Source organism: Diceros bicornis, chromosome 2, assembly GCF_020826845.1.
Source record: "Diceros bicornis minor isolate mBicDic1 chromosome 2, mDicBic1.mat.cur, whole genome shotgun sequence".
Taxonomy (NCBI): domain Eukaryota; kingdom Metazoa; phylum Chordata; class Mammalia; order Perissodactyla; family Rhinocerotidae; genus Diceros; species Diceros bicornis.
Window position 1 is genome coordinate 32,271,956 of NC_080741.1, and position 9,496 is coordinate 32,281,451.

Below are 9,496 nucleotides of genomic sequence, written 5' to 3' on the forward strand. Positions count from 1 at the left end.
CGGCGCGGGGGGAACTCGGGCCCTGGCAGGGTGGAGGAAACGGGAAACCGGGGAGAGGCGAGGTACACGCTCCTCGCGGCCTTAATTGGGCGCGGAAGGGGAGGAGGTCCCGGCTGATTGCTCGCCTCCCAGCAGCTAATCCTCTTAGCAGCTGCATTTCCGCGCCACGCAGTTAGCAGAATGACCCTCCCAACCAGACCTTTACCCCGGGAGGGTCCGGAGGGGGCTGCAAAGGTTTGCAAGCTAGGCCAGAAGCCGTCTGCTGATAAGCCTGGCGGGACGTCTGGCCGGGGGACAAAGGGGCCTCCGCCCCACTCCTTGGTTTAACTCTTTGGCGGGCCCAGGGCTCAGCCAGGGCATGGGGTGGCCTTCGCCCTCTCGGGAATGAGAGCCAAATAAACAGCGCTAAACGCGCGGCGAACCGCTCCCCGGCCGCTGTTTGCAGAGTGGCGGCGCGCGGGGCGACTGGAATCCTCGTTTCTAAGTGTCGCGCCGCCCCCAGCCCGCGCCGCAGCCCAGCGTCCCCGGCCGAGCTGGCTGCCCGCAGAGCGCCCGGGCCGGCAGTTACGGATGCGGGCAGCCCGGGCGGACGGGTGCTCCCGAGGGCTCCGTGCACAAGAAAGCCGCGTGTGGGAGCAGAAGCCGAGCTGTGGGCGGCCCGCTCCCCGCTGCGTCTCGGGGAGCCGGAACTCGTGGGCGCTCAAAGGGCCGAGGGGGTTCCCGGGGAGCCCACATGTGTCCAGGGATGGGTGGCCCCAAGTAAGCCCAGGAAAAAGCCCCAGAGAACGGAGCGGTCGGGGGCCGTGACAGGGCCGCGAGGCCAAGAGCTGGAGGCTTGGATTAAGCCTTGTGTGAGCAATCTTGCATCTCGGCAATCCCCCTCCCCCAGCCCAGATACCCATTGTCCAGACTTCCCGGTGGGGTGAGGAAATAACCCCATTCAACGTCAAGGAAAAGAGAAGACAAACAAAAGCATCCCCACCCCCTCATGACTAGGTTGTCCACTTAGAGATTCTAGAGCCTTGCATGGGGGGAGGGAGGGAGGGTTGGTGGGATAGTGTTCATGCTAGAGAAGGGTGGAGGAGGAAGCAAAATAAGATCTTTAAAACAAAGATTAAAACCCACAGTACAGAAGACAGCTATACCTGTTCCCTTAATGAACCACATTTATTAAAAATGACTAAGACTGTACATAAAAATCCAAGATCTCTAAAAAGCCTATAGGAGCTGTGGCATCAGGTTTTAGTTTCTTCACATTACCAAGTTGGGTAGTGGGGTGGTGAAGGAAGAGGATGAAATAGGAGTTTTCCTTAAACACGATTCAAGTTAGTACAGAGTAGCTGAATACATTCTTAACTATCTAAGAAGTAAACAGAATATTCCCAAATATCATGGAGAAACTGTGCCCCTGCCCCTGCAGCTGTTGTCAGGTGATTTGCAAATTCTTTACAAAGCCAAAGCACCAAGTTTACATAATCTCAGACACCTATGTAGACTATTTGTACAATATTTTCCACGGTATTCTACAGTGTATCTAAGCACACGCGACTGTACACTTTAAAATTCTTGTTTTTGGCGACTCCATCCCTTGCCCTCTCCTGAGCCCTACAAGCCGCCCCGGCACACAGCAGAGGCCTAGCAACTGAGGCAGTCCTGCACTAGGGAAAACATGGCTTGTTCCACAAGCCTGGGAGGAATCAAAGTCAGGTAAAACCAGCACCTTCACAAAAGTTTTTCTTGCCTCCCAGGCCTGACATCTTTTGTCCCCAGCAGAAGGTAACAGCAAAAAGTTCCCTGTTGAACCTTAAGGCCCAGCCCTTCTCTTCCAGAAGCAAAACACCTTACCACTCTGGGCTTCTATTTGCTTACAGATTTACAAATAGAAACGAGAACCAAAGCTTTCAACTCATTTGATAGCGCTCTGCACTCAGTTTTCACAGCCTGATTCTCTGAATGTTTAGTGTCTCCAATAAATAAATCCAGAACCTTGAATAACCTTCAAATTTTAAAACACTTTAAAGTTCTCCATTAACTTTATTGAAAAAAGAAAAAAAAACGCTAGGCTTGTTTCAGTTACCTGCAGCAATCAAAAAGCTTTGGCACCTTCTTTTAGAGAATTGCACAAAACAGAACGCATCAAGATGGAAGGCAAACGTCTTTTTGGCAACCTAGGCAAAGAAGACAACAAAAAACACCACCAAGTCCATCTGCCAAAAATCAGCTCATTTTTACGAGGTTAAAATAACTCTTTAGGGAGTTGTGTAAAAAGCATAATAGCCCCCCATGCCTTTTGAAGTGTCTTTACTGTACTCTTCAGCATTAATGTCCTCACACTTTATAGAGGGGGAATTTTCATTACTAGAGGTGCTAGGAGACAGCCGCCTTCGCTTACAAGCACTGGTGTATACCCCTGAATCGTTGGAATCGAGAGACTTGATGGAAGGGGGTGTCTCTATCCAAGAAGAGCTAATTTCTTCTTTGACTTTCTCTTTGGAGAGTTGATCTTCAGAGAACACAGTGGGGCTTGTTCTGGAGGTCCATGGGAGTCCAGCTGCCATCTTCCTCTGATAAGAACCTCGACCTCCCCACCCTGCCATTGCAGGGAAGGTTGGGTCAGGGTAATACCCCAGGGCATGGGACGTCTGGAGGGGCAAGGATTTAATACCATACGGGAGCAAGGTGCTGGAAGTATATTCAGACTCATAGGAACCGATGTCTAGTTTGTTGGCCCCAGGTTGCTGGACAGGCGTGACAAGCCATCGCTGGGGAGGGTTGGCCACCTCTTCGCTCTGTTGGGGTGAAAGGAGGCCGTTGGTCTGTGGCACGGTTCTCTCGCCATTATAATATCGGGCTTGAGGTAAAGTGTTGACAAAGGGCTCCGGGAAGAAGGACTGAACGCCGTACCGACCTCCAGGAACAATCTGATGGGATCTAGGAGAATCCGTGGGAGATGGAGTTAACCTGTCATTTTCTGAAGCGGTGTACATGCTACAATATAAAGAGAAACACTTAAAAAAAAAAAAACCTAATGTTCTCCCCAAACAAACCACCTCCCAGAAATGAAAAAAGGCTCCCATACTGGGCTCTGTACTGGGAACACTGGTCTGTTGGAGTGGAGCAATGGAGGTAGGAGATGCACTGGCCCATTTTAGCTAGACTGTTGGCTCATTGGGAAAAATTTCCCACCAAATAAGAAAAAGTTTCCTCCCAGGGAGTAGAAATTTAAACTATGGAAAATCCACCTTTGCAAGTCCTAGAACTTGAAGAACTCAGAGCAACTTTCCCTTGTCAGTGTGGTGGAAGGAATGCTGGTTGTGGGTGTTAGGAGCCCCAGATTTAAAAGACATTGGTGGGGCCTTGCTGTTTGATGTTGTGAAAATTACATCCTCTTAGTTTCAGGTTTTTCTTATGTAAAAAAAAAAGAGGGCGAGTAATAACACCTGCTCCTGAGAGGATAAAAAAGTTGGATCAAATGAAAAGGAAGGTATATAAATTATGAAAATTTCAAATCTCCACTCAAATGGTAAAAAAAAGCTCCTCATTTTTAAGCCCTTAACATTTCTTTAGAAATTAACAAAACTCGTCTGCGCAAATTCTAAAGTAAGATTAGTTAAGGCAAAAAATATGCAAAAATAAAAATAGGTAAAAATCCCAAACATGAAAGCTTTTCCTAGAATATGTTCTCAGGAAAGCGTCTGATTATATACGTTCTGTTCAAAGATGACCATGCAAATATGAATAAAAGCTATACGTACGAATCATAGTTGTCCCTGAAGCCTTTTGCAAAGGGGTTATGGTCAATCTTTAGTTGCGTTATCTAGAGAGGGGAGAAAAATAGTCGTTGAGTGTTTTATCACACTGGACCTAGCTTTAGAGATCCTTGGGACGTTTGGGACACTCACATCGGTGTTTTGGTAGGCAGTCACTGCAATGAACTGCGTTTCAGAGAAGGTGAAGGTCTGAGTCTTCGAGGGCTCATTCAGGTCCTCCACGCCGTCCTCTGTAACTTCGACAATGTGCAGTCGCGGTTGGTACTTGTGTAAAGACTGTAAGACTATCATCTGGAAATGGTACAGAAAAAGAGTTGCCAAATCTAAAATGTCTCTTAGAGGCTTAACAAAACTAGATTTTGACAAATTATATATTTTGGAATGGGATTCCTGCTTCCTCCCCACCAACAGCTATCTTTTTCTATTGCCATGGTTAAGATCTTATCATTGCCATTTTTGAAACTTAAGACATAGCTGAGTATGCGTGTTTATGATAGACACTCTTTCCTCTTGGTTTCCTAAGTCCCCAAAATATTTTAGTATTTCTGTTGCTAATAGTCAACTCACTGTTATTGAAATCCAGTAAGAAAGTGAAAATGAGAAAGGTCGAAAGAAAAAAAAGGTTAGAAACAGGCGAGCAAGCAGGTAACAAGTGCAAATACTATAAACACAGTGAAGACTACAGAAACTCATTAGAAAAGAGATCTATAGCCAGAAGACACCCCCTTCTCTGTCACTCTACCTGCGTGTTGTTGTTATTTGCGCCTTTGTTATTGGTGAGCTTTAATTTCCCGAAGGAAATCTCCTGTCTCATCCAGTGGGAACCAGTATTAGGAGACTCTGGGTGAACATACATTTTGTTGCCTAAGAGAAAATGAAACAAAACACAAAACCCAAGCATATAGGGCTGTTTACAAATGGAGGTAGGGCAAGGATGTCTGTTACCTAACGGGCAAGATTTAAGAACTAGACTTACAGCACAAGTCTCCCCAGTGCTACCTGCTTAAGAAGGCCCGTGGAGACCAATCAGGCTCCATCGATATCCCTCCCAGCACCCCAGTGCTTCCAGCCGTCCTTGGACAAGGCACTGGTCTTAACATTACTTCAAAATATAAAAATGGAGGCAACAGGAGATGCCTCTTGAAGGTCAATTTGGGTCCCTCTAAAGCTGGAAGGGCAACATCTGATGGAAGGTGGTTGGATTTTTATGGGTGGACTCACCCTTGGGGAGGACTTTCTCAAGTGAAGATTAGAATGCCAGGGGCCCTTGCCACTAGGAGAGTTTATGACAATTCGTTTCTCAAACAGAGGGTGGGGGGTGGAGTAGGGTCATGGTTAAAGTCTATATATTGGAAGGCAAGAAATCTGACTTAGCAATTCTCTCCCTCAGTCAAACAATCAACACAAAGAAACTCAAACTAACACCTCTAGACCCCAGATGCGGGTAGAAATGCTAGATTTAAACGTGAGTTGTCTGAGTCAAGGGTTCCCCGCCCGCTCCTCCCTGCCCGGGCCTCCTCTCTCCTCACCCTGCATGTTATTGTCGGCTTTGCCGCAGGTCACCCACTTGCCCCCCTGGAAGCGCCAGTGGTTGGGGTCCGCCAGCACCACCTCTACGAACACGTTGTAGTGGGCGGTGGGATTGAGTCCGTTTATGTTGAAGCTCAAGAAAGGAAACATGCGCCTGTGCAAGGGAATAGAACCAGGATAAGCGATTTAAATCCGGGTGCCCGAGAGCAGGCCCATACTCTTCCAGGTTCGCGGACCCTGGGGTAGTGTCGGAGCACGACATTTAGAAGTCTACAGAATGAACAGAATACCAGTAGATAAAGCGGCCCTTCCTGTGTAAAATATTTTTGAGTTGGCAACTCTTGGAACATCTGTTTTCCGAAATAATTTGCCCCAAAGTCAGTATTTCCCAAACTCATGTGCTTCTGAGCCCTCTCTCCACTCAAGTTCTCGACCTTTTCAGGTGCTGATTACTTTTTCCTCCAAGATGTTAAAAATCACTAATTTTTACACTTACAATTACCAGAGAACATTAAGTTGTTCTTCAAAACAAATTTTAATTCTGCTGATAATGCTAAAAGTCACCTTTGAGCGCCCCTCTCCCAGAACCCACCCCTCACTTTCCCCAGAAGTAACCACTGTTAACAGCTGGATATGTATCAGAACTTTCTCGTGCCTCGAACCCCAGCGAGGTCTGGTTCCCGGGCCTGCCTAACCAACTACTCGGACCAGCCCTCGGATGCCAGCGCTCTCGTCCTCACGCCCATCTCCCGGAGGCGCCCCGTGGAGATCCTGGCGCCTAAAACTGCGGGAGCCCATCTACTGTGCTCAGGGGGCCAACTCTTGTGCCTTTCCCCCCATCCGCGGCTCCTCGCCTGCATGCAGGGACCAGCGTATCGCCGAGCCGGCGGATCTAGTAAATCCAGCTTTGTGGGCAAGCCTCAATTTCCATTTCCGCCTCCTCCTGGTCAATCCAGGTGAGAGTGACCGGAGGGGAGGGGAGGGGAGGGAGGAAGCAACCGTAACTTTAGCACCCCGCACAAACTGTCCGAGCGCAGACAGGGAGAAACACCGAATTGGAGACGTGGGGTCTCCTCTTTCTGCGCGCGAAAAACACTCTCCCGGCAAAGCGCGGAGCGAGTGGACCCAGCTCCCTCACCCCCGGCCTTCCCCAGGACCACACATTCACTCTTTACCCCCGCGCCCAGGGCCCCTCCGCGCTGCGCTCACCTTCCCTGTTTCGTAATGATCATCTCGGTTTGGTGGCGGTGGAATTTGAGCCACAGAGGCCGGTTGCACAGATAGACGTGGGCACGGAAGCCGGAACCAGGAACCCCCAAGCCCCCCAACCCTCCACAAGAACCAGCAGCTGCCGCCCCAGGGTACGGCCCATAGAGCGGAGCCCCCTGGCTGTACTGATAGGCGCCCGGGCCACCTGCTCCGCCGCCGCTGCCGCCCGGGCCACTACTCGCGCCGGCTCCCGGGCCGAACTGCGCCCTCCCGGGTGGGCACACAGCCGCGGGGAAGCCGCCGGGGGGCAGCATGGAGCCGTAGGGGTAGCGCGCCCCGTTGGGAGCCGGGTACACAGATCCGTGGGGAGCCCCGGCCGCCGCCTGGTATGGGAAGAGCGAGCAGGGCGCGGCCAGCTCGGAGCCCTGAGGCCCGGGGGACTGGAGGTAGTAGCGCTCCGAGCTCAGGCTGTCCATGGAGTAGCGTGCGGTGGTGGCGGCGGCGGCGGCAGCCGCAGCTGCGGCAGCGGCTGAGGGCAGCTCCTCCTCCCCGCAGGGGGAGCCCTTGCGGCCGTCCGGGGGCCCCGGCTTGGCCACTGCCGCGGCGCTGGCAAAGGCGTCCCCGGCGTCGGCGTCACCGAGCATGGCCGCGGGGGCCCCCGCGCTGGCAGCTGCGGGTTCCCCACTCCCTGTCTCGCACGATAGGCTGCCGGAGAACTTCTTGGGCGCTTTGTCTAAGTCCAGCCTCTGAGGTGAGGGGGCCGCGGCGGGATGGTGGCCGGCGCTCCCGCCGCCGCCGCCTCGCGCACTCTCCAGCGGGTAGAAGTGCGCGCCAGGCAGGTTCACCGAGCTCACTAAGAGCTGCTCCCCTAACTGCATGCTTTGCAAAGCGCAGACGGCAGCTGGCTGCTTCCTCTCCTCCTGCGGCCTTATTATAAAGGCAGGATGGGGGAGCCAGCGCCCTCTTCCGAGGGGAAGGTAACTTCCCTTTCCTCCCGTGCCGGGCTACCCACCTGGCGACACGCGGGCCGCTAAGGCGCGCACCCCCGCACCCTGAACCCTGTGTCCTTTCCGCAAGGAAAGCGCACTGAGTTTGAAGGCAGGCGGTGGAAATTGACGGAGAAGCACTCTCCTTTTCCTTCCCGGTCCTTCTTGTCTCTCTGGACCACCCCGCCCCCTCCTCCCACACTCACATTCAGGAAGAAGAGGACTTAGATCTCTGTCCCCATCCACCCGCTAGAGCTAGCCTTTCTGCCTTTCTCGACTGCCAAACTATCGGTCAAGTTGACCACTTGGAAACTTGCAGGCTGTCATTGGCTGCTTTATATATGTGCAGCCAGGGAGGGGCTTCGCGGCCCTACAACCTCGGGACCCTCCTATTGGCTGATGGAGGTGACACTAATTCAATTAGGCATTTACTAATTGGATCAAGTCGCCTGCGACTTTCTTTTCCTTTAGTCTGATTTTTTTTTTTTTTGAGATTCTGTCCTGCTGTGAGAATCCATCCTTGTGTCTGTATTTCGCTGGAGTTTAGGGGAACAGTGTTTGGGGTTGCCGTAGCAGAGTCCACTCTTGGCACAGAAGTCATCTTAGCGCTCTAAGCAGGGGATGCGGGGGCGGGAGCAGGCTTAGAGGCTAGAGGGAGAAAGGCTCTGCAAGTTGATGGCTTGCAGGGAGTCACCGGCCCTTGAAGGTGGGGATCTGGGGCGAGTTGGAGAGAGGTCCAAGCATAGTCTCTGTCCTCCTCAGGGGCAGTAACTTCAGGCACACTTATCTCCCGATGGGGAGGACTCCCTGGCCTTCAACATACAGGAAACACTTTTTGTTCGGTCTCATCCTTTTACTCAATGGGACGGGTTTGTGGAGAGGAACCTCGCGCTAGGCTTTTGGGATTCCGGAGACTGCGAGAGCACACTGCCATCCTTGAGGATCGAAGCCCTCAGCTGATGAATCAGAAGCCCGGTGGGGTGGGATACTGGGAAGACCCTCATTCCCAAGCCAACACGCCTGCTGCTTTCAGGAGGCAATCACTTTTACTCCTCACAATTTAAAATCCACGCCGCTCAGTTTCCCTGAATCGGGGATCCCCCTCCCCCCATCTTCAGTTCGGCCCGACACCGAGAAACAAAGGTTCCCCAGCAGCCGCGCGGTTAAGATTCCCTGCGCCTCTCCTCTGCCGCGCAACACAGAAGGTAGAATAATTAGTGAAATAATCAGTTTGATATTGAATTAAGCCTTTTTGCCCCAGCTGCCTGTTTTTCCTCTGCGTTTCCGCAGACAGTAGTCAAGAGTGGTGCCGTCATATTTTATTGTTTTATTATTATGGAGAGGAGGGCACGTTTCGTTGCAGATAAGGAGAAGCCTGAATATTCGCTGTTAATAAGCAATTACGGACACGGCTTGTAATCGCTCCGGGAGCTCATTTTCCGGCTGAGATGTCGGGACTCTGCTTCCCCAACCGAACGCGATCACACGGGAAACTCTTCGCCCACAACAGATGAGGCAGCCGCAGGGTTTGTTGAGCGCGCACACGCCACTGCAGAACGCCTCGAAGCTTTCCTACCTAGGTTCAAACCACAGCAGCAACAACATCGGCATGTCTGGGTTAGAGAGCGAGGCGGTCCTTAATGCACTCGGACGCTCTAGGGCTTTTACCAGTTTTTCGCGGTGGTGAAAACTGGGAGCGCGAGAGGGTTTTCAGGGTCAAGGCACAGCCAGGGGACAGGGAACAAGTTAAGCGAGTGGACCGGGGCGGGGGCCTCGTGGGTCCTGGGCAGAGCATCCCGGGAGCAGATCCCTGGAAAGTTGGCCCAGAGTGCGCTCACCCCAGCACTCCTTTCCTTTCGTCTCAGCAAGTTAGTTCGGGTTTGGCGTGGCTTTCTGCTTTAATCGCCCCCACCGTCCACTCCCATCTCACCGGCTTTTGTTTTATTTTGACCCAGGGAGGTCTTGAAGAATTGAATTTTTCAGGTACTTTATACTTTTGAA

General features: G+C 51.9%; 1 protein-coding gene across 2 annotated transcripts; it reads right to left on the reverse strand.

Moving 5' to 3' along the window:
- Positions 1 to 1,148: 1,148 nt before the first annotated feature.
- EOMES (eomesodermin) lies at positions 1,149 to 7,710 on the reverse strand. 2 transcript variants are annotated; one of them, XM_058554113.1, is made up of 6 exons: positions 6,510 to 7,710; positions 5,300 to 5,454; positions 4,513 to 4,634; positions 3,903 to 4,061; positions 3,756 to 3,817; positions 1,149 to 2,931 (listed from the first exon to the last, which is right to left on the reverse strand). In XM_058554113.1, the coding sequence occupies exons 1-6, from the start codon at positions 7,385 to 7,387 to the stop codon at positions 2,250 to 2,252; spliced, it is 2,058 nt and encodes a 685-aa protein (XP_058410096.1). In that variant the 5' UTR covers positions 7,388 to 7,710; the 3' UTR covers positions 1,149 to 2,249. The 2 variants fall into 2 exon arrangements, with proteins under 2 accessions (XP_058410096.1, XP_058410085.1); XM_058554102.1 differs by having other exon boundaries at positions 1,149 to 2,988; positions 6,510 to 7,709.
- Between the last annotated feature and the right edge of the window lie 1,786 nt (positions 7,711 to 9,496).

Bases quoted from the DNA above. Each gene is read 5' to 3' on its own strand.
- EOMES (XM_058554102.1), bottom strand. From the start codon at position 7,387: ATGCAGTTAGGGGAGCAGCTCTTAGTGAGCTCGGTGAACCTGCCTGGC. The intron at 4,635-5,299 runs GTGAGGAGAGAG...ATTTTCTCTTAG, and splicing joins AGCCGACAATAACATGCAGG to GCAACAAAATGTATGTTCAC. The intron at 3,818-3,902 runs GTGAGTGTCCCA...TCCCCTCTCTAG, and splicing joins CTGCCTACCAAAACACCGAT to ATAACGCAACTAAAGATTGA.